The sequence below is a fragment of the Ammodytes marinus genome (assembly GCF_949987685.1).
Source record: "Ammodytes marinus genome assembly, chromosome: 21".
Taxonomy (NCBI): Eukaryota; Metazoa; Chordata; class Actinopteri; order Uranoscopiformes; family Ammodytidae; genus Ammodytes; species Ammodytes marinus.
Window position 1 is genome coordinate 14,816,603 of NC_137225.1, and position 24,199 is coordinate 14,840,801.

Sequence of the window (24,199 nt, forward strand, 5' to 3'; positions counted from 1 at the left end):
AATCCTGCTTCTTCTCCATTGACTCCAGTTGATAGACTGGAACATTGTGTGATCACTGTGGTTCACTGTGGTTATCTTACAGTTTCCATCTCTCTCTCTCTCTCTCTCTCTCTCTCTCTCTCTCTCTCTCTCTCTCTCTCTCTCTCTCTTTTTTTTTCTTTTGTCCTCCTTTGCCGCTTCTTCCCAGTCCGCCCACTGGAGACGGCAAATCGGGATCCAGCACTTTACCGCCAATCAAATCAAAGACCAACTTCATTGAAGCCGACAAGTACTTCTTGCCGTTTGAGCTGGCATGTCAGTCCAAATGTCCCCGCATCGTCATCACCTCGCTCGACTGTTTACAGGTCAGTGGCAGGATATGTCAGAACGCAGAACCGAAATGTTGAGTGTTTCTATATGGCAGTCCGCTGTATGGTGGGGTCTACCTTTTTGCAACATCCTTTTAGATTTTATGCCTACCCTTAAATAGATAGATAGGCAACTGAAAATATACATTCAGTACATTCAAGTACTTTCATAAAGGCATTGTGTGTGCGCCTGTGTCCGCCTTGTAGAAGCTGATAGCGTATGGCCACCTGACGGGCAGCGCCCCGGACAACACGGCCCCGGGCAAGAAGCTGATCGACAGGATCATCGAGACCATCTGTGCTTGTTTCCAAGGCCCGCAGACCGATGAGGGTGTGCAGCTGCAGATTATCAAGGTGTGCAGCTGTCCTCTGAAACATCGCAGTTTGTCACACAGATACTCAAACGCCTTTTAAGAATTCTTTAATTCCCTATCACAATTAAAATATTTATCAAAAATCAAGCTTTTATTGATAATGAATCAAATAAATTCACCACGCTATAAGGAACTACTTTTGGTTACTTGACAGAAAATCAAAGTGAAGTGGAGAAGATTGTAGTACTCGGTAGCCATTTTGCCCATCTTTAAGACCAAAATAAAAAGTGTAATTATATTTGTAGTAATTGCATTTGTAGTATTCATCCACTAAAGTGTTCCCTTCGATGATCTAGCCTGAAGGAGGCATTTACAAAAATGCAATTTTTGTTATAACTCATAGTAAACTGTTTCCACTAAGGTAAAAAGGACAGTCAAAGACTGAATCGTGTTTTTATCTTGATTGTAAACCATGGGCATTGTTGAGCCTCTAAACTCATGACATCGCATTCTCTCATTAATGCCTTCATCACTGAGAAATTAATTGTAATAATGCTGCAGCTTTTACTTTGGCTGTGCTGCACTCAATGGAAAGAAACTCCTTGCTCTAAGTAACATTCTCACGTCTGTTTTGTAACTTAAGCATTTTCCCTTCTATGTGTGATCTATCTGTGAATGATTCACACTTCGAAGAGTGTTGGAAAATGTTCACCGGGTTCTGAGCAGTTAACCTACCAACGTCAAAAGATTCAGCGCTCTCTTTTAACACTGTTGTGGCAACTTTCCAGAGCATTTCTGGAGTAAAGCGCATGTGTGAAAGAGGCCTTAGAGACATATTGACATTTGGGCAAGTGGTGAGGCTACATGGTCAAAAATGTTTCCCATGATTCATCGGAAAAAACTTAAAATAACAAAAATATAGCAATTGTGTGTGGACATTCTGTGTTATAAGTGGTACATTTATACGACTGACCAATCAGGGCACACTTTCTATAGCACTGAACTCCTTTCAAGCAAAGTATTTACCTCGTACATGATACAAGTTTAGTGACCACAGGTTTGGGTTAGATTCACCTCCTGTCTTTCCTTCTTTCACTTACCCTTGTTCTCAACTCTTTCTCCCAGGCTCTGTTGACGGCGGTGACCTCCCAGCACATAGAGATCCACGAGGGCACCGTGCTGCAGGCCGTGCGCACCTGTTACAACATCTACCTGGCCAGCAAGAACCTCATCAACCAGACCACGGCCAAGGCCACGCTCACACAGATGCTCAACGTCATCTTTGCGCGCATGGAGAACCAAGCAGTATGTCCAACCCCTCTGCAAAACCTTCACTTGTGTAAAACAGAATGCTGTTTATGTAGGAAGATGTACCAAAGTGAGAAAGCGAGAGAGACGGCGACTCCTCCCTCAATTTGAGACTTAAAAAAAAAAGCCAGTGTGGCTTTTTTCAGGTTCAAACAAACTGTAGGCACAAAAACATCTACAATGTTGCAGCTTAAAAATGCTTCAACAAATAAGCAATTTGAAAACCATATTAGCATGGAGTCAAATTGGATTGTTATATACTGAAAATACATTATATTCTGTTGGGAGAGCTTTCTGCTTGATGGTTTACTCAAAACCAACCTATTCCGCATTTGATTAAAGTCTACTGTTTGCTTTGTGTCCAGAGGGACATATTCTAGGTGTTGCCTTCAAAACAAAAGCTTGCTCTAATGTCATCTTTTTCTTTTTGAATGACACTTTCCCCCCTCCTCACCTGCCTCCCTCCCTTCCTTTTGGACACATAGCTTACAAATCACAAGCTATCTTGGTCTCTGGCCTCCAGAAAGCGTGACCGCCAGGTAAAGCGTGCAGGACTGCCATGACTTGCCTGATCAAAAACTCTTTCAACTTCTTTCTCTGTGTATCTGTGATTTCTTTCCGCATTGAGCTTTTTTCTCCTTATCCATTTGTGCCCTCATACTCTATCTCTTCCTTTTGCTCCTACACTGCACAGGAGCAGGTATGCTGTGCACTCTCTCCACCATGTGCTTGCCGTGGCTCTTGTTGACTTGCCTTACAAATCATCTCGCTTTTCCTGCACCATTTTACATTTTAGTCTACATTCACTCCTGCGCGCGGTAAAATGTTCGCAAATTTTCACAGGTCAGCTTTGCCGTGTGTGCTTTGTTTTTCTCCAAAGGCTCTAATATAGTTCTTGTAGAACAATGAGCGACTGGTATTGAGTCAGACACAGCGATATAACATAAAGAGGCAGTCAGGGGGAGAGACAGAGATACAAGGCAGACTTTGAGGCAAAGGCATATTGTTGTAGTGTTGTCACTGCCTGCATAGTGTGTCGTACACTGCCACACAGGGAGATCCACTTTCTGTGTTGGCGTGTGAAAGTGTCCTACTGACTGCAGCTCAGCGTGGTAGGATCTCACACACACACGCACGCACACGCGCACACACACACGCAGTGCTTGTGGGGCTATTCCTTACACGGACGCAGCCTTCACTATCCGACTGAAGTGGCATTTAAATAATGAGCTTAGTTTGTCTCGCCTGTCCCCTCCAGCTGAGGTGTGCTGTCTTTCCTCGTTACTATTTGCTCATATTCAATACTAATTGATTCATTCAGAATGCTGTGTCATTGAATTTAGTCTGCTCACATTTAGATATTACAATGGCAGCAGGCTCATTTAATCAGAATCCAAAGAGCCTCAGGATGTGTGGTCTTAAAAACATGGACATAATGGGTTTTAATAAAGGGCGTTCGTGGATTGAGTAGAGGCAAAACACAGCTTCTGGTTTGACTTGTGAGAGAGAGAAAACACCTTTTTTTAGGAAGGAGCAAGGTGAAACGGTTTGTATAATTGTGACTCCTGGCCAGAAAGGAATATAAGACTGACTGCTTCACTTAAACAAATTCCCATTTGTTGTCACTGCCCTCGTACTTGGCAGATTTACACAGTTAATTCTGGTTATTAATTAAAAAGCTGGTCCGCTGTAGATAGAGGCATCACCATCTATCACCTCTGTTTTGTAAATGTGTTACACACCGCTTCTCTTTCCATCTGTTACCCATGTCTCTCTTTAGTTACTGCGCTTTTTCCTCTTCGAATCTCTCAAGTTTTTTTTTTTACATTTATGCCCGAAAAAGCGATAAAAGCACTTGGATTGAAAAATGCACCATGGGCTGCTGTTAATGTAGCTTGGCTGAGAGAAACTTCCACTGCTTGTAATTGTTTGCTCTCTTTTTTGGAAACTTGTATATGTTTACCTGTTCAAATAAGTACTTCTTCCCTTAAAGGACCACAGAAGAGATATTCGTACTGTGCTAAAATAAAAATAAATATCTACCTCTGCCGTGAAGAAGTCTTCTAACCAAAATAACACTATTTTCACTCACATCACACATTCTCTGGACCACAACTGTGTGAAAATGTCTGGTGACCCACTTTTAGCTTTTCACTTTCCTGTACTCCATATCAGAAGCAGTGGTAGATCAGCCATGACACATCAGCCAGAACACGGCTGTATGAGCCATTCTCCAGTAGAAATAACCTGCCTCCAGCTGACCAAAATAGACCCAGTTTAAACAAGCCGGCATGAATATATTTCACAAAGTTTGTCTCATCGCTGTTTAAGTAGCATGTCCCACTTTTCATAGAGCGCTTACTCACACACTTTTCCATAAGATCACACATGTAATGTATGCTGACACACAGAGACATACATCTTAAAGCCTCACCGTTCGCTCTTAGCTTTGACATCTGGAAGTGTTGTGGCTCTGCTATGGGTTCAGTGAGAAATGTAGACAGGTTGTTCAATCTTGTAATTGCTGTAATGAGTTTGTTAACATTGTCTTACCCCGTCTTTTTGTGTGTGTGTTTGTGTGTGTGTGTGTGCGTGTGCGCGCGTGTGTGTGTGTGTGCGCGCGTGTGTGTATGTGTGTGCCTGTTCTGTGAATACTTTTGCTGTTTTTGTACTTGTCTTTTTGTTTTGTTTTTATTTTTTTAATTTTTGTGTGCGTGCGTTTGTGTGTGTGTGTGTGTTACCCCCCGCCCCCCTCACAGCTGCAGGAAGCCAAGCAGCTGGAGAGAGAGCGTCACCGGCAGCACTCCCCGGTCACCCAGCAGCACACGGAGCCAGACTCGCCCCAGACTCCTCACACCCACCCTCCACCACCGGCCAAGGCTCCTGCCCCAGAGGCCAACGGGCCCGTCAGCCCTCCCACACCCAGCGTCACCAGCCCATCCACCCCCTCCACACCCTCCACGCCTGTCCCAGAGGGCAGCAGCAGCAGCAGCAGCCGCTCCGTGTCCGGGGAGCAGGAGGAGCGGGGAGGAGGAGAGCCAGAGGAGCAGGGGGGAGAGCAGGGGCCCGTCTACGAGAGCCCCGACCCGGAAAACGGTTCCGATTTCTGCGTGGCTGAAAATGAACAGACCGAGGCAGATCAAGCCACCACAGCAGCAGCACAGAGTAAGACTTATATACAGGGACTGATTCTGCATGAGTCTGGGTCTCTACTTAAAGGTGGACTCAGCGATTCTGGAAAACGCTTGTCGTCATAATCACTATTTTGTCAAAATCTCTGGATGTCTCCTCACGATTCCGCTGTGTGTGCTGGAAAAAAAGATCAAAGGAAAGAAAGCAGCCCCAACCAATGTTTACTGTCGCAAAACATTTGATACCACATTCAGCACTTCAATTGGCCATTCACTGAGAGAACTAGTGTGTATAGGCTTGATTAAAAACATGATAAAAAAACAGTCCGTCAATCAAATTGCTCCTTGCATGCTTGCTGGCCCAGAAAGCACTGCGCTCATAGTAGAATTGATTCTAAACACATTTTTAGCCAACAAAGATGTGAGTGTGAGTGTGTTTTTTAAACTGTGTATGTTTGTGTGTGTGTGTTCAGGTGCAGCAGCCCAGCAGCATCCAGAGGCAGGTGATGAGGAGGAGGTGGAGACCCCAAACTATGAGGAGAAAGCCCACGAAATTGTCCAGAGTATTCTGCAGGAGGTGGTCAATACTGTTGCAGGAGGTGAGATGTGTTCTTTATGCAGTCAAAAAATTATATATATATAATATAATATATTAAATTATCCTGTGTGTGTGTGTGTGTGTATATATATATGTATGTATATGTATGTATGTATGTATATGTGTATTTATATATATATAATTAGGCAGATTTGTAAATCTAATGTTGTAGGAGTCATTTCTAAGGAAATAGGAGCACAATCACATAAAATGGGATTAGCAACACAATCCACCTTAAAATAAAAGTAAAAACAGTGTATTTGTTTTGGTACATTTGTTTGCAGTTATGAATGAATCAACGATCAGTATCAATGAACAGCACGTTTAAGTCCTACTGCCACCGTCTGAACTACCCCTATGCTCTTTGTTTAGGGCGCCTCCCCTTTCACTCATGCATGGGATTTTATTTTCAAGTTATTGGCAAATTCCCTTCTTGAATGGAAAAAAGGAGCATTTTAATGACTATACAAGCTGCAACTCAGTGACAAGAAAATGGTGCTTTGTTTGATAAAAGATAAAGAAGCACCTCTCTGGTGACAAAAGGTCTCTGAACCCACCAAGGTTTCTGAATGTACACTATAATTAAAGGTCAGGTCAAGCTCCCTCATGTTCCCTTAAAATCTAACAAACAAAAGAGGGCAAAGCACTCTGGCTTTGTAGTCAGAAAAAATAATCTATGGCTGCAAGTAAAAACTTCATTAACTTGTACACACAGAATAGTGCTTTTGCTTCCTTTTTCAAGTACACTTTTAGCCTAGAGCAGCAATTTTGACAAACAGGCTTTCATGCTGGGGAGGAACATCAATCAGAAATGCACTCTAGTATCTCTCCTAACCTGGAAGTTCTCTGAGAGGATGTTGAACATGCTGTTCGATCATGTGCCACTGTCATTTTTTTCTCTTTTTGTAATTGACCAGAACATCATGTCAAAATCTTTTCCGGTCATAAAACACGTAGTTCGAGAAGATGTTTCAAGGTGCACTAGGTAACTTTCGGTGTGTCAGAGAAGTGAAAAATGTCTCAGGTATATTCTCCTAACTTACTTACAGGAACATTAGATCCCTAAAACACTAGAAAGCTATCCGAAAAGTTACTGTTTAACCCTCAATTTTGTTTACAAACACGTTCTTTTCTTACGTTTGGTTCAAGGTGCCTCAAAATAATTTTGCCTTGATTTAGGATGATAGAAAAATTCAATAATAAGAGTGCATGTCAAGAAAATATATGTTTTGTAAACTAACTGCAGGCTCTGCAAATGTAAACAAATCCACACTTCCTGAAACTGCATAGTGCTCAATTTTTAAACTCTCTTTCATATTAAGACTTATGATCAATCTGCCATCCCTTTTCATCATTCCAATTCATCCCTTTCTCCATCACCACCACCACAGGGCATTGCTTGGACCCCACAAACCTTTGCTCCGACACCAAGGAGACTGGCGGTGAGAGTGAGCCTGCAGAGTCTGACCCAGCTGAGGCGGTGACGGAGGGCACCCAGAGCTCCCTGGATGAGGAGGGCACCCTGGGCAGCAGTGACAGCGAGCACGTCCACGCCAACGGCATCCCCGGTACGCCCATCTCTGCCAGCTTTACCCCCTCGCTGCCCGACGACCGACTGTCCGTCTCCTCCACTGACACTCAGGTAAAACGGACGAGACAAGAGCCGTGGGGACAAGAGATACAGCCAAATAAGCTGTTGATGAGTGCACAAGTGTCTGGAAAACTGGTTTGAAATAGTAAAAATGGAAATATGACATCAAAGTTGGGTGTCTCAATAAGCTTTTAAGGAAATCTTAATGAATAGTTTTTTTTACTATGTGTAGACCGTTGGACAGGACTGTGAGCTTGGCTGTATCAAACTGTCTCCATGGCAACAGTCAACAGTTTTTATAGAATGTTTGGGCAGAGGACTGACGTGATTTATTTCCGAATACTTATTGTGTAATAAGAGCATCCTAGAGCATAGCCCGCCCCATTTAAAAAAATAAAAATAAAAACTAATTTCTGTAAAGTTTATCAGACTTAAATGTCAATATCTTTCATTTGGATTGACACATATGCCAAACTCTTTTCAGATGCTTACTATCATGTGACTAACTCCCAAAATAACATAGTTGGAAGGATTTTGTGAATTTGGGTTAACAGGGTCTTTATATGTTTTTTTATTCCTCTGTAGGAATCAGGAGCAACGCCCGGCCCGCCAGGAGCAAAGTTTTCCCACATCCTCCAGAAAGACGCCTTCCTTGTGTTTCGCTCGCTCTGCAAGCTGTCAATGAAGCCGCTGTCAGATGGACCCCCTGATCCCAAGTAAGAATTCACTGGATGGTGTGTGCACAAATGGGATTATAGTATTATGCACTCTGCCAATTTGTTTGTTATTTAATCTTTATCTGAAAGTTTGGTCTTCTAAAATGAATGGATTGTTAAGTCCGTCTTCTGCAGTTTAGAAACGGATAGAAACAACTCAAGTGATGGCAAGAGTGTTTGGATGGGATGGCGAGTAGCTGCTCACATTTACTTTGCTTTAATCTCTTCACAACATGGATTCATTTTACAAATGTTTTATGTGTGCATAAAATAATCTGCAGGTGAACTCATTTCTAATGTGTTTTGAAAATGTTCTGATAATAAAGTGAACATGATTGGGTTCTGGAGAGTTGGTTCCGATAGATTTGACCAAGAATGGATAGAGATTAATCCATAATAAAATCAATCATTAGTTGCAGCTTTACCTATGAGTTCCAATTTGTGTACGTCCCTTTCTAGAAAGGCTCTACCATAATTAAACTGAAACTGTTTTAGCATTTAACCTTTTCCAACAAATATTGACCTTTGCTGCCTAACTTCCCTGAACATTACAATATAAATATCTTTACACCTGATAAGCAGAAGAAAGCAGAACTTCCACTTGATGCTACTGCCGTGACAGTGAGTCCAGCCACTGTATTGCCTTGGTCATTATTCTGTGTGAGTGCATTGGGGTGTAAGAATAGGCATGAGTCATGGTTTAAAATTAGGGTTGCTCCAGTGATAACGCATTGTGCTGCAAAACAGTGATGAAGGAGACAATGAGGCATCGCTCATCGCTATTGTGAATCACTTCCTGGTTTCATGAAGCACAGAATCCCCGCTTGTTAACTGTTTCCTTATTCAAAGGAAAAAATTATCAAACATTGCCATCATTTAGTATTCCTTACTGAACATGCTCCTGCTTTGACAAAAACAGAGGTGTGTGTGTGTGTGTGTGTGTGTGTGTGTGTGTGTGTGTGTGTGTGTGTGTGTGTGCTTTTTTATTCATGTTATTTTTTATGTCAGTTAGCCAAATGTTAACTCAGGCCATTTTTTTATCAAAATGAACGTGGTGGAGATGCTTGTGGGTTTGTGTGTTTGAAGAAGGCTGTGTCCTTGGCCCTGATGTGACTATCACTGCCAGATAGAAACCTTTTACCAACCTAACAAGGCTGCTCTGCAGGATGTATCACCCTCTGTCGCGCGCACACACACACACACACACACACACACACACACACACACACACACACACACACACACACACACACACACACACACACACACACACACACACACACTACACCCTTATTGTAAAGTGTTGCCTTTTTATTTTTTTCCAAAGTAGTCCTTGTGTAATTGCAGCAGAAGAGTCGCACACATTTTTGTTGCACCACATAAATTCTACTTTGTCTGCTCGCCAGAGATAGAAGACATTGCAGAGAGGCAGCCAATCTCTGCATATAAAGTAGCTGAAAGTCTGTTTTTTGAGCTCTGGTTTTTCTGTCCTGCTGCTGCTGCGGAACAACAGCCCAGACGAGACAAGGCTCGACACACAGAGGAGCTTTGATTTAGTTGCCTTAGCATCTCTATGATGGCTGCTGAAGATGTGAACTCTCTAGATGGGGGATATGTTATGATGTGAATTACACTGCTGCTTCTCTGAGGTATAACTTTGCTTAAAGGTCAGATAATTTGCCCATACTTACTTGGTTTTAGTGTGACTTCTTTCTTGTTATAGCTGGACGTGTTGCGTCTCAAATGTTAATGCTCATCAGATTGGACAGTGTGTCTTGAGTCAGTCTTGAGCACATGGCTAGGAGGAAAAAAATCCCTCAAGTTGTTGTATGCAGGAGCCAGCTTCATTCTCAAAGGGTTAGGTTACACAGAACAGTGCAAAAGCAAATGATACAGGTACTGTACGGGCCTGTAATTGTATGTACTCATACACCAAAGACAACTGTTTTAATAATTGGGGATGGATGGATGAATGGATGGAAACCACATACATATAATAGTCAAATAATAACATTAAAAAAACACACGCACCTACACAGAGCCGGCCCGAGGCATAAGCGAACTAAGCGGCCGCTTAGGGCCCCCGACTGCCTGGGGGGCCCCCTAAAAAAAAAAAAAAAAAAAAAAATTTTTTTTTTTTTTTTTTAGTTTGTGTGTTTGTTATTAACATCATACTATGCAAATGTGAGTTATCATACAAAAAAAGGAATAAAATGTTTTGGTCTAGATAATTAAAGCTACTACGAGTAAGTCGGCACGTTGGCGACACCTTTGAACAAAAGCGGTAGTATTATTACGACGCCAGCTGTCGTGAAGCTGTTTTGTAGCTCGTGCAGGCGTGCAAGATTCAAATAATCAGGAAGCAATATGGTGCGTGTCCGTGTGTTGAAAGTGTGAGGGCACCGGACTCTTTTCGGCTCCGTGAGTCTATGGGTGACACAGCATCAACTAATGCCAGTAAGTGCTAAACACACCTGATTGCAATGAGTTGATGCATTGTCACCTCTCACGGAGCTGAACGAGTCCCCGTGTCCTCACACAAAGCGAATGAACGAGAGATGGCAGTTAGTTAGTATGGATCACGATGAGGTAATGTGTTTATGTTGTAAATAATGACTATTTCCGATGAATAATGGTCATCTGATGATGCTGGTGAGGCAAAGTAAACTTTGTTTTAGTAGGCTACCGCTCATTCATTTAGGAGTAAACACTGCAGTCTAGTTTCGCTGCGTGAAATTGTGTATACGTTGCTTGGCAACGCCCTCCCGCCCGCCTATCACTCTCCCTTTTAGCTTTTCTTCATTGCATTTTCTTTTTTTTTTCTTTTATGGTTCAGCCCCGTTATCGGTCATTATGACGACAAACAACTGTCTCAAACAAGGCTCCCGCTCCCCTTCCCTCACCTGGAGGGATAGGCTTCTCAAATCGCGTTCCTGCACCTCACTGAAATCTGTGACCAATACGGATATGTGACCATAGAGCATGCACGCGTGAACCGAAAATCGGACTGGGTGTACGACCAGATCAAATGCAGTAATAAAAACTATATAAAAACGTCTTTCTTTGCACTGATGGTCTCGTTTGCTGTTAAAGGTAATTTATGATTATGAGAGGAAACATGAGGCTGTTTAAAAGATATTTAAAAGTTACTCGTTGCCGCTTTAATAGCCTAAAAATGTAATCAGTTCATCTGGGAAGAAATCCGAAATTATCTGATCATGTCACGTTCACATCCATGCACAGTGTGTATTGAGTTTATTTAAAAACAATTGGAAATGGGGCTGCCCTCAGTTGCCCATGCACTGTGTATAGTCTATAGCCTATGTCAGCCTTGTCTGTGGAAAAAAATATACAGTAGCTGGACAACAGAGTTCTTCTGCTTCGTTCCTCACACTGCATTTAAATGCATTCACTATATTACAGAGAAATATGTCCCGTAAAAGAAAAAGAGCTCCAAGCCCAACCCATAATATTTTATTTTATATTAATATTTTTATGGAAAATCCATGTGTCCTTCTTCAATAGCTTCTAATTCATCTGACCCAGTGTCTCCAAATTATTTGTCCACACAAAATTTCTCAGATTTAGCCTCTTAATTTTCCTCTCAAAGTGCACCAGATTCATGCATTTCACTTTAAAAAGGTTAAAAAAATCTCCCGGAGGGGCATACCCCCGGACCCCCCTAGGAGGGTCTGAATCTCGGCTGTCTAATATTTTCGCACAGCCGCACAGTGGAGTTACTAGCGGAAAACACTGGGTGTGTGAATGATATTTAACAAAGATCTATAGTTTCAGCAGCGCTAACATTGGAGAGGGGCCCCCTAATCATATTTCGCTTAGGGCCCCCTGAAGGCTTGGGCCGGCTCTGCACCTACACATAATGGTCAGGGATGTGCATAAAATGTCGAAAGCATAAAAAGTAAAGTAAAAGTGTCTAGTGGGGGAACCTTACCAAGCCCTCTCTTTTCTCTCTCTCCCTCCTTCCCTTTTTAGATCCCACGAGCTGCGATCGAAGGTGCTGTCCCTCCAGCTGCTGCTGTCCATCCTGCAGAATGCCGGGCCCATCTTCAAGACCAACGAGATGTTCATCAACGCCATCAAGCAGTACCTGTGCGTGGCCCTGTCCAAGAACGGAGTCTCCTCCGTTCCCGAGGTCTTCGAGCTCTCCCTTTCCATTTTCCTCACTCTGCTCTCCCACTTCAAGACGCACCTCAAGATGCAAATCGAGGTAATGCAGAACATTTCAGTCTGTAACCTGATGAACTAGTTGGCTAAGTACAGTAGCTTTATTTTACTGTATATATCCTTCTATGGCAGTTTCTGGGAAACACAGGAAATTAATTATATTAAAGGTGCTCCGAGAGAACTTTCAGTTTTTGTTCATTCTTGCACCCCCTTTGGACAAAAGCAGTACAGTTTTTACTACGCCAGCTGTTGTTCCTGGGTGAGCGTGCCCATGACAATGGCATTAAGAAAAACTCTATAAAAATAGCATTCTTTGCACTGGTGTTCTTGTTTGATGTTACATGTTATTTATGATCATCAGTCATAAGACTGACTGTTTCAGAAATATTTAAAAGTTCCTCATAGCACCTTTTTAAAAAGGGAATAATTGAATGAAACAGGGTTAAAAAAAATATCAGCTGCAACAGATTAGAATTCAAAAAGCAGTCCTTTTGACATGTGTACTCACAACAAATTATAGGTTCATATTCAACTACTTTCCTGTAAGTCTAAATATGATAGCCATTTAGGATCTGTCCTATTCTACTTACATTAGTCTTTCTCTGTTTAAGAACACCACATTTGGAATATCCTGATATTGACAACCTGATACTATTTATTCAATGCAACAGCCAGTTGACTTATCCCATGGTGCTGTAACACTCCCGTTCTGACTCTGTTTGCAGGTCTTCTTCAAGGAGATTTTCCTCTACATCCTCGAGACATCCACAAGCTCCTACGACCACAAGTGGATGGTCATACAGACCCTCACTAGAATATGCGCAGGTTTGTGTCTCTGTTTGCTTCTTTTGAATGAAGGAAAATGCCTTTTTAACAGCAATTCTTGATTAGTAATTATTAAGAAATGGAGATTTAATAATGAGGCAGTAATTGAGGCTTAGGAGAGAAGCTACTGGTACAAATAACCAGAAAAATACTCTTATCAGCTAAAAATTTGTTTAATTGCGGCATCATTTGGTGAGGGTTTCAATTCATTTTAATGATTATATTTACCCTGTTGTGAAGGTCCCAATTGTATTTAAATGCTGGCTTTAGACTCCATAAAAGCTGTCTGTATCTGTTTCTTACATTCTTAATACTGGCATTCTCCCTCTGTGTCTCCCAGATGCCCAGAGCGTGGTGGACATCTACGTCAACTATGATTGTGACTTGAATGCTGCTAACATATTCGAGCGATTGGTCAACGACCTCTCCAAAATTGCACAGGGTCGCGGAGGCCACGAGCTTGGTACAACTCCCCCACAGGTGATACTCTTCTCTCTCATTTTTTAGTATAAGTGTTTTTTTTTGGTATTGCAGTTATCTCAATATGTATGGCATTATCACGGTTATTTTTCATTCCTTTTGGGGATAACTTTTTGTTTCTCTTTCTAGGAGCTGACCCTGAGAAAAAAAGGCCTTGAATGTCTGGTGTCCATCCTGAAATGTATGGTAGAATGGAGCAAAGACCAATACGTCAACCCCAACTCCCAGACCAGCCTCGGTAAGACCACGATGAACATGAGTGTGATTTATCAAGATCATCTGTCAACATGAACTAAATACAATAGAAAACAACCTTTAGTTTGTTCCTTTTACAGTGACCAAATATTTAGTTTATTCTTAAGTGGCAAAAATATGTTTTTCTTTTTAGTGTTGGTAAAAAAAAATCTGTGTAGAATTGAACCTGTGTGGTGGAAAGTGCATGTCATAGATGATACTGCCGAAGTAATAACTGCCTTTCGCCACAATCAGTCCAGTTCATCATCAGGGTTAACTAGGGTTAGTCATAAAGCTCAAATTTTAACTCGACGTCATTGAAAATGAGGGTCACCCCTCAATTGGTCTCTCGAGGATAAATAAAAGTTAAATGAAAATGAAAATGAAAAATCTGTCTCAGCTACAGTCAGCTGTAGGATTGGGCAGTTGGCAATCATCAGAAAAGCTACAGAGTGTCAGTCCAGCTCTGCCACAGCCAGAGCAAGCAGAATGAAGATGGCCATTGGCCACAGAGCCAGCTCAGACCGGCTAATCCAGGAGGTTTCAGTCTAGAAACATAATACCTGAAGCTGAAACGCCTGTGAGACTGGCCACCGGTGTTCCTCGGCACACCCCAGGCTTTCTGTTGTTTCCCAAAGGAGGAGCTCAAACTGAAGAGCAAGAGCTGAGCACCTTTGTGAAATGGTCTGGGAAGAGATCCCAAATATCCCTGGAACTGTCCACCGGCTAGCCCGGGGCTCAGCTGTCAAACCTAACCAGCTGAGGCAGTTGAGTTTACTCGCAGAGACGTGATCTTTCCCAAACTTATGACCGCTCATTAGTAATCCAGCAGGAGCTCATAGGTCAGAATTAGAATTTTGAATGTTAAATTCGCCCTGCTGGCTGTTGGGGATTCCAGACAGAGACTTGTTTCTGTGGTGAAGAGGAAGAGCAATACAATTTATGAATACAAAACACTGAATTGTGCAAGTTTCAATATTTCACATGTCCCTTGTTGTGTCATTTTCTCCCTTTTGTGTATGACTTCAAAGCGAGAGCAGGTAAACAAAGAACAGTACGAGTGTTTGCTAGAACGTGTTGCTGTGATGAGAATCAAAAGCCTGTTGTGTCTGTAGCTTTTTAGATGATTTTGTACTCGTCTTGCCTAATATAACCTGTGTTGTTTGTAGGTATTCCCCAGTTATTCACTTACACCTTGTAGATTGTAATCAAGACCATGTGTGGATTTAATTAAACTAATGGTAAAGGGGACACTTGTAGGTGTAGTGGTTAGTGTGTGTGTGTGTGTGTGTGTGTGTGTGTGTGTGTGTGTGTGTGTGTGTGTGTGTGTGTGTGTGTGTGTGTGTGTGTGTGTGTGTGTGTGTGTGTGTGTGTGTGTGTGTGTGTGTGTGTGTGTGTGTGTGTGTGTGTGTGTGTGTGTGTGTGTGTGTGTGTGTGTGTGTGTGTGTGTGTGTGTGTGTGTGTGTGTGTGTGTGTGTGTGTGTGTGTGTGTGTGTGTGTCCCGTGTCCCCCACCCGTCCCCATGAGGCACAGTCCTCACCCCAGCAGACCCGGGTTGGAATCCGGCCGTGTCGTTCTCTGCATTTCAGTCCGCTCTCTACCCCATTTCATCTCTGTCTCTCAAACTGTCCGATAAAAGAAAAATGCCAAAAAGGAAGAATGGTAAAAAAAAATACATGCTGTTTTTTTGGTCTTGCTTTAATGCTGTCTTGTTTCTAAGTATTTGACCAGCAGGACACATTTTAAAACGTTCAGTTCATTTGACCCTCCTCCCCTTATCCTCCATCATTCTCTCTCTTCTCTCTAAGCTTAATAATGGGAAGCACACTGCCAGCTCACATTACCACGACACTGTCCTGAATGTTTTAAAGAGTTTCCGATGGGTAATGAGACGCCTGGCCCCTAGCGCAGGGTTACAGGATGGACCAAACATCACTACTGAGCTTGTCTAGGCAGGCTTAACAAACCAGCATTTAATGGTGGCTCCTCCTTTTATGATATCCCAGCCTGCTTTGCACCTGTTCCGTTTCAATAATTGTGTGTTTTTCTGGAGTTCATAAAGAATTGGTCTTGTTTGCATGCGAGTAAATCAATTGTGCATACCTTCCCTGCAAACAACACTAATTAAAAAGGTCATTTCGATCTCTGGGTTGCAGTTTGCCCTTTCAATTACTGGAGACTGTCTCTCCTGCAGTAAAAGCTTAGTTCTGTTGTAGGTGCCAAACAGCAGAGTTTCATTAAAGAAAACTCTCACCTTTGCAGTGGTCTCAGGCGGTTGCTTCCTACAGTCACTATAGAAATACAGGTGCATTTAAAAATAATAATAATATAAACAAAATGTTAATTTTAACTGTAATTCATTTCATTCAAAATCTTTGAAGTTTATGTTATATTCTTATATTTTCAGATTCTGGATTTTAGGATAAGGTAGAACCTAGAATATATGAACGTTTCACTTTTTGAGTTAACTTTTCAATGAAATTACTTTATTTTTTTTTAGATGCACCTGTATTTCTTTATTTCTTTATTTTCAACTCATTGATCACCTCTTCTGAGTCTACCTAACGTTGTGTTGTTGTTATTGTTTTGCTCTTCAGGCCAAGAGAAACCGTCAGAGCAGGAGAGCACAGAGACCAAGGCCCCGGAGACCATAAACCGCTACGGGAGCATCAACTCTCTGGACTCCACAGCCTCGTCGGGCATCGGCAGCTACAGCACCCAGATGTCAGGCACAGACAACCCCGAGCAGTTTGAAGTCCTCAAACAGCAAAAGGAGATCATCGAGCAAGGCATCGACCTGTACGTTCTGATACGCACACATCTTAAAACAGAAATGTGAATTTTTCTTCTGTGTAAACTGCGCTACTGCAGCAGCTACTACAGCAGTGTGTTGTGTCTCTCCACAGGTTCAATAAGAAACCAAAGAGAGGAATCCAGTACCTTCAAGAGCAAGGCATGCTGGGTACAACCCCAGAGGATCTCGCTCAATTCTTGCACCAGGAGGAGAGGCTTGATTCGGTAACAAGTCAAACCCGTATTTATTGAATTTCTCTTCAGCCAAGCGAACCCAACACGAGTTATAATCTGAGGGGTGGTATACTGATTACAAGATTATTCCACTTGAAAAAAACACATTTTGAAGTGCAGGTGTGATGCATTCTGCCCTAAAAACATGTTAGCAAAAACCTAGCAACACAGTTAACTCTAAAACTAAGTAATTGAATGATAATTATAGAAAAATAATGTGAAATTTCCTCAACATGATTGTAAAGGAAAGGCAGGAAACTTGAATTTGATCTCACCATTCAAAAAAATGTGTCCGGGACACACAGCGACAGGCAAATAACATCTTGTAGCCTGCATTAGCCCTCAACTCCAGCTCCTTTTAATTGGGTGTGTCTGTATTGCAGCTGAAAGTAGCAGCAAATTGCTCGGTCAATAAACAAATAGCCCGTCAAACCCCACCAACTCTGCAATTTCTGACTTGCGCATCAGCCGGCCAAACCGCACCGAAGCCACACACAATAATCTAATCACTGTCCCCGGGCATAAATCCTAAAGGAACCAGCGCAAATGCTAACTCTAACGACCCCCACACACATCCTACCTCTACCGCGCGTCTACCTCGCGTCTGCGTCTGACTTTTTGTCACTGACCGTGTAATCAACCTAGAGCGGGCACACATCCAACCTCAGACGCACTGCTGATGCGCGTCGGAGGCACGTCTGCAGCGACGCTCCCCTTTACCTCAGGAGGCTCGCCTATTTTTTTCTGAGAGCCGCGCGTCTCTCTCGGGTCTCTCTGCTTTAACTGATAGAGAAATACTCTGCTGAGAGTCATATTGACTTCATACCGGCAGCTTTCGCTGTAGTTTCACCATTTCCTGGTGTGTCCCTTTCAAAATAAAACTTCCAACAAGCGAAAATGTGGCAAAAATAAAAAAATGCAATTTGGCGCACGGATTACTGTCCAGACTCAATATTAGACTCAATATAAATCATATGCATCATAAATGACACGAAAGAACTTAATTTTTAATGGGAATTATCTATGAAAACTTTGTGTAGAAAGATAGGGCTTTTAGAAGCAGCGCTGCAGCAGCTGCTGAGACGTTCCATGTGTGTCCGAGAAAAGTCCGAGAGACGCAGCAGTAAGGTAAGGCGACGCGCTCCAGAGGTAGACTCAGGATGTGTGCAGAGGCCGTAATGAGCAGCACACTCTGCCTTGATTGGACAGCCCCCGGGGTGTCTGTGCACTGTGATAATCAGCGTTTAAGAGCATTCATAACATCTGGTTAGAGACACAGGCCCTTAGTTGCAGTGGCACCACCACAGCCGCATCAGTTGTAGCGAACAGAGTAGATAAGCATAAGAGTGTCACAAGCTGTCACTTTATCTACAATGTCCTGCTGCTGTGAATGTGGTTCTTATTAGATTCTCGTGGAAAGGGACGCACAGGGTGTAAGAAACAACACAGACCTCATGTCGTCTAGCAAGATTTAAGTCTGTTTTTTGTTGTTTTTTTTCTTCTATGTTGCACTGATGTTAAAAAAATGACCAACCTCTGTCTGCTCTCTTAGACTCAAGTGGGAGAATTCCTCGGGGACAATGACCGTTTCAATAAAGAGGTGATGTACGCCTACGTGGATCAAATGGACTTTCAGGGCAAAGACTTTGTGTCTGCGCTCAGGATATTCCTGGAGGGTTTCCGGCTGCCCGGAGAGGCCCAGAAGATCGACCGGCTCATGGAGAAATTTGCTGCAAGATATCTGGAATGCAATCAGGGGTGAGTTTATATCTCTGGTCCAAAGATCCTGCCTTATGTTAAATGGCTGAATTTGATTATACAACATGCATGTCAAATCAATACATATTCTGTCCTTTCCCTTTCAATTTCTTTCCAGACAAACCCTCTTTGCTAGCGCCGACACCGCGTACGTCCTCGCCTACTCAATCATCATGTTGACGACAGACCTTCACAGTCCACAGGTGAGGCCAGCGGCACTCTTGGGAATGTGTTTTCGACAGTCGTTCCCTCAGATATTAGAGCAAAATAAATTGCAGGCCGTCGCAATAGTCGGTGTCTGACCCGTAGCGCTGTCGGTTTCTCTCTACTAAAGGTAAAGAATAAAATGACAAAAGAGCAATACATCAAGATGAACCGCGGCATCAACGACAGCAAAGACCTGCCCGAGGAATACCTCTCGGCCATCTACGACGAGATCGCCGGGAAAAAGATCGCCATGAAGGAAACCAAGGAGATCACCATGAAGTCCAACAAGCACAGTGAGTATGGAATATGTGATAAATACTAAGACTGAGATTCCAGCTATTATCCTGTGCCATTTACCCTAAAACATGTGTTGGTGTAATGATGCTGCTGATTAATCCATTGGTCCAAATGTCAGTGTAAATAACAATAAGCAATTCAATGGAGGAGTTATGCACTGCTGGGAATCTTTTTAATCAATTGTTCTGTGGAAAAACATTTGAATGAGCTGCTTGCAATTTTTTTTGCAATTGGCACAAAGTCATATTTTGTCTCCAAATAGTTCCTCTTTCACGCTTGGCAGAGTTTGACATAATTTTTAAAGCTGCAGTGTTTTTTGTCTTGCTGAGGTTGTTGGGTTGCTGTTAAAAATATTGCTGTGTGTGTGTGTGTGTGTCTGTGTCACAGGTGTGGCTAGTGAGAAGCAGAGGCGTCTGCTGTACAACGTGGAGATGGAGCAGATGGCTAAGACGGCCAAGGCTTTGATGGAGGCCGTCAGTCACGTGCAGGCTCCCTTCACTAGCGCCACACATCTGGAGCACGTCAGGCCCATGTTCAAGGTAACGCGAACAGACACACACACACACACACACACACACACACACACACACACACACACACAAATACTCTGTAAGGGACATGCACAGCTTCACACACAATTTATACCCCTCCTCCCTCTGCTGTTCCCCAGCTGGCATGGACACCCTTCCTGGCTGCCTTCAGCGTGGGTCTTCAGGACTGTGACGACACCGAGGTGGCCTTCCTGTGTCTGGAGGGCATTCGTTTTGCCATCAGGATAGCGTGCATCTTCTGCATACAGGTACCGCAGTCTCAATTGGGAAGGATCATATTGTCTTACCCTATCTCTTAGCGTGCAGTTTTTTTTACACAGTTTCTTTTCCTTTTTTTTGTCAATGCAACAGCTGGAGAGGGATGCTTATGTGCAGGCCCTGGCGAGGTTCACCCTGCTGACAGCCAGCTCCGGTATCTCAGAGATGAAGCAGAAGAATATTGACACCATCAAGACCCTCATCACTGTGGCACATACCGACGGCAACTACCTGGGCAACTCCTGGCACGAGGTGTGTTGTGCTCACCGTCACTCAAAGCTGTTTAATCACTCACCGGAACTCTGTGATTTTTTTTCCCTCATATTTTATTTCCCTGATTCAAGCATTGAGCGAGAGTAGGCCTCAAATTCCGATGGATATTTTTCGCTTCCAGACACAACGTGAAACATTCTCTTGTGGGTTGTTACTTTAAAAATATGTTCTAAAAATTAAAAAGATTTTATTAAACAAGCCGTGCAAGTTTTTAACTTGAGCTATATCTAGATTATAGAGCTGACTCGACATCATTGCAGATGAGGGTCACCCCTCAATTGATCTCTCAAGTGAAAATAAAGGTTAAATAAATAAATATAAAGTAAAGGCTTTCCAAACCAAAACTACAGGAATGACTTTGAATGATTTTCTGGTAGTTCATCGATATTTCATTCAACTCTTTAGGAGTCATAAGTTTTTTTTTTTTTTTAGTATATTATGACAGTTGGATACTGCCAGTCATGCTGGTACACAAATACCATAGATTCTAATCTTTGCCTGTTTTTCTTATTTGATTGTTACTTATCCCTTTTTCCTTCCCAATACACATATTTTACAGTCCCGCGTTCTTCCATTCCGTCATGTCTTTTTTAGTTTCTTTGTATATGCGTTTTTTTCTCTAAATATGTCCCTGTCCTGCCTCTTCCTTTGCTCCTCCTCAGATCATGAAGTGCATCAGTCAGCTGGAGCTGGCCCAGCTGATCGGTACAGGGGTGAAGGCGCGCTACATCTCAGGGACTGTGCGAGGGAAAGAGGGCTTTATCACCAGCACAAAGGAGCAGAGCAACGACGAGTACCTGGGTCTAGGTCAGCACTAGCTTATAAACACTCCATACAAAGCATGTCCATCATTATAGCACTGTCCTTGTGCCTCTTTTTTTCATTGGAACTGTATTTCAATACTAAACTTATTCTTGAGTTTAAAATAAACTCATAAAATGTTATATCAGCTGTAGATGTTGTGTAATGATTTGCTTTCATGTGTGTTTTGCCCTTTAGTGGGAGGGACTGTGGACCGTAAGCAGATCGCCAGCATCCAGGAGTCCATCGGGGAGACCAGCTCTCAGAGTGTAGTGGTGGCTGTGGACAGGTACTGTGGTCCTCCCTCAATTTGAGAGAAAACAGGAAAACTTGGACTTGAGTTGGTCTGGTTGAACACTTCACGTTCATTTTTTTCCCATACAATTTTCCCCAACATAATTTAATAAAAAAATTAGATTAAAGTAGGACTGATTAAAACACACATTGAAAGCCAGTTTAACATTAATGGGTTATACATGTACTTAATGTGGGCAGTATGTTATCTCGTGTTTTTGGCAAAAAATGCAAATTGATGTCTAAATCTGTCTAACATATGTTTCTGCTTTAGGATTTTCACCGGTTCTACCAGACTGGATGGTAACGCAATAGGTGCGTCTAGCTGATCAAGCTCCACACTGTGTTCTTGTTATTGCTTCAAGGGCAGGTACACTTTAGTTATTTTTAATTGTTGTGAGTCACTTCCACTGCCAACAACATCTTTTTTTCCCCATCTTTCCCTCAGTCGATTTTGTGCGCTGGCTGTGCGCAGTGTCCATGGATGAGCTGGCCTCGCCCACACACCCACGTATGTTCAGTTTGCAAAAAATAGTTGAGATCTCCTACTACAACATGGGCCGCATCAGGCTGCAATGGTCCAGGATCTGGGAAGTTATCGGAGACCACTTCAACAAGGTGGGTGAGGATGGGTTACCGAAGCAGAAGCAAGTTTTTAAGACGGAAAATAAATTTAAATAGTGTTGGATATATTTTTCGTTGACTATTTTCCATTATTGATCATCTACATTGCCCAAAGTGAGAATAAACCTTTGCTGTTGGGAATGGACTGAAGGAGGTTGCAAAACCGCGTCTCCCACCTTCTGTTTTACACAAGGTTGATTTAGGTTGTAGATAAACGCAAATGGTTGCCAGAAAAGCTTTCTGGTACTTTGTGATTCAAGGACACATTTGTCACTTTGTAGCTGCAAAATCAGTTTGGCATGTGTTAAAATCAAATCATTAAAATAGGCTTTGATCATGTCTGGAAGTCAATTTTAAATTGTTTGCCTTTTTACTGCTGAAGGGTAAACTATTTCCTCAGGATTTCCAAATGAAAAAAGATTTTTCTTGGAATGCTGCACTTCAATTGGAAAATGGTTTCAAATAATCCGATGTTACTGAAATATGTCTCATCTCCGCATCATGCAGGTTGGCTGTAGTTCCAATGAAGACGTGGCAATTTTCGCTGTGGACTCTCTCAGGCAACTTTCCATGAAATTTCTGGAGAAGGGCGAGCTGGCCAACTTCAGATTCCAGAAAGACTTTCTGAGGCCTTTTGAGCACATCATGAAAAAGAACAGGTAAAGAGACATACAGATGGAGAATACAGCTGTTGAGTGCTTATGTTACTCCTCCCGTGGACATCTGTAGTGCTGGGTGGTGCAAACACGAACCCTGTATTGTGGCTCTGAGTAATTACTATTTCTGGGGCTGTTTCTCACAAGGCTGCAGACTGGCACTCCCCTCGACCTCATTTGTTATTCCTTCAATCGCTTTCCCTCTCTGCCTCGACCCTCTCTCTCTCTCTTTCTTATAGCAGTGAGTTGGCAGATTGTTTGGTTGCTCACTCAGTGAAAAGCAGCAACTGAGAATTTTGACTGACCCATTTCAGTCTGTTTGCATTACCCTCTAAGTGGTTTCATGCAAAAGCCTTTTCTTTCTTGCAGAGTCCCTGATCAGCCTCTGTTGAATTTTGAACAGAGATCAGTTATAAATTAGCTGTGTTTTTTGTTGCCATTGTAACGTCAAAAGACGTAAAGTTATTATGTAAAACAATTTTCATTCATGTGAAAGAGGATTAGCGGTGTTAGTAGGAAAGCAACTAAAGATTGAACATGCTGAGAGCCTTTGCAAAGAGAAGATGGCAGGCAGCCATGTAAACCCCGCAGCGCAGTGTGCATTAGACGCACTCAGGCTGCCCCCCTCTGCTGTGTGTGTGTGTGTGTGTGTCTGTGTCTGTTTCTGTGTGTCTGTGTTTTTGGGGGGTGGTTAGTTGAGGCAGCCTTTTTTTCTCTCATTCATAACTTCTGAGCAATTAGGAGTGCACTTCACTATGGCAACTGTCGGTGTGAAAACACGTCATGCCACGACCAGCCAATGCTGGAGTAATGCCCGAGTATGGGATCCTTTCAGTGCTTTCAAAGATATTTGACATTAAATGTGGAGTCGGAACGCTTGTTGTCAAAATCACCTTTTGTCAAAATCAGCGAATATCTGCTCATTTGACAAAACAAAGATTTTTACAACAAGCATTTCCAGAATCTCTGACTCGCCCTTATAATGAAGTTGAATTACCTTTATTATATTTCAGTTGTTTGACTCTTATGCTTCATATTTTCTTCATGCTGCTGAGCACCATTTCTTTGACTCTTTCTTATCCGTCATCATCTGCGGCTCGCCTGTTTTCGCTCCCCTTTATCCTCTGCCTAACCCTGTTGTGTTCCCATGTCCAGGTCTCCCACCATCAGAGACATGGTGGTGCGCTGCATAGCCCAGATGGTTAACTCCCAGGCAGCCAACATCCGCTCAGGCTGGAAGAACATCTTCTCCGTCTTCCACCTGGCGGCCTCAGACCAAGACGAGAGCATAGTGGAGCTGGCCTTCCAGACCACCGGCCACATCGTCAGTGAGTCCAGCACACACAAAGACACCTAGGAAGGGATGAAATTAAATGGCAACCTCTGATCGGTGTGAATGCTGAAAGCATTCACAGCTTTAATATCCTACAGCCTTCAAATTATTGGTGTGAATGCTGAAAGCAAAATGCTGAAAGCATTCACAGCTTTAATATTCTGCGTATTTATTCTTATTTTTATTCCGCCACTTTTTTGGCCTTCAATAACTTCAACATACTTCAACCTTCAAACATCTTCCATATATCAAAATGTTCAGCTCTTCAAGGGCTTCTTGGGACCATTTCAACATTTAAAAAAAAAATCATAATTTCATACTTCTTCAACGTTTTATGAAAAATATTCAAATCCTTGCTACTCATTCATACTTATTCCCAGAAACTTCATAT

General features: G+C 42.6%; 1 protein-coding gene across 2 annotated transcripts in view; it reads left to right on the forward strand.

Annotated features, from left to right (window-relative positions):
• arfgef1 (ADP-ribosylation factor guanine nucleotide-exchange factor 1 (brefeldin A-inhibited)) overlaps positions 1-24,199 on the forward strand; it is a 50,643-nt gene that overhangs the window by 18,162 nt on the left and 8,282 nt on the right. The window contains exons 3-27 of one of the 2 annotated variants that reach the window (XM_080050330.1): positions 188-344; positions 555-701; positions 1,787-1,966; positions 4,729-5,134; positions 5,574-5,699; positions 7,090-7,340; positions 7,875-8,005; positions 11,999-12,233; positions 12,916-13,015; positions 13,356-13,495; positions 13,625-13,733; positions 16,327-16,528; positions 16,636-16,747; positions 18,309-18,514; positions 18,633-18,717; positions 18,849-19,014; positions 19,406-19,557; positions 19,689-19,817; positions 19,921-20,079; positions 20,763-20,907; positions 21,100-21,190; positions 21,470-21,510; positions 21,644-21,813; positions 22,327-22,478; positions 23,631-23,803. In XM_080050330.1, coding sequence (XP_079906456.1) covers positions 188-344; positions 555-701; positions 1,787-1,966; positions 4,729-5,134; positions 5,574-5,699; positions 7,090-7,340; positions 7,875-8,005; positions 11,999-12,233; positions 12,916-13,015; positions 13,356-13,495; positions 13,625-13,733; positions 16,327-16,528; positions 16,636-16,747; positions 18,309-18,514; positions 18,633-18,717; positions 18,849-19,014; positions 19,406-19,557; positions 19,689-19,817; positions 19,921-20,079; positions 20,763-20,907; positions 21,100-21,190; positions 21,470-21,510; positions 21,644-21,813; positions 22,327-22,478; positions 23,631-23,803 — 3,965 coding nt within the window. The remainder of the gene's footprint in view (positions 1-187; positions 345-554; positions 702-1,786; positions 1,967-4,728; positions 5,135-5,573; positions 5,700-7,089; positions 7,341-7,874; positions 8,006-11,998; positions 12,234-12,915; positions 13,016-13,355; positions 13,496-13,624; positions 13,734-16,326; positions 16,529-16,635; positions 16,748-18,308; positions 18,515-18,632; positions 18,718-18,848; positions 19,015-19,405; positions 19,558-19,688; positions 19,818-19,920; positions 20,080-20,762; positions 20,908-21,099; positions 21,191-21,469; positions 21,511-21,643; positions 21,814-22,326; positions 22,479-23,630; positions 23,804-24,199) is intronic. The other variant, XM_080050331.1, reaches the window with a different exon arrangement.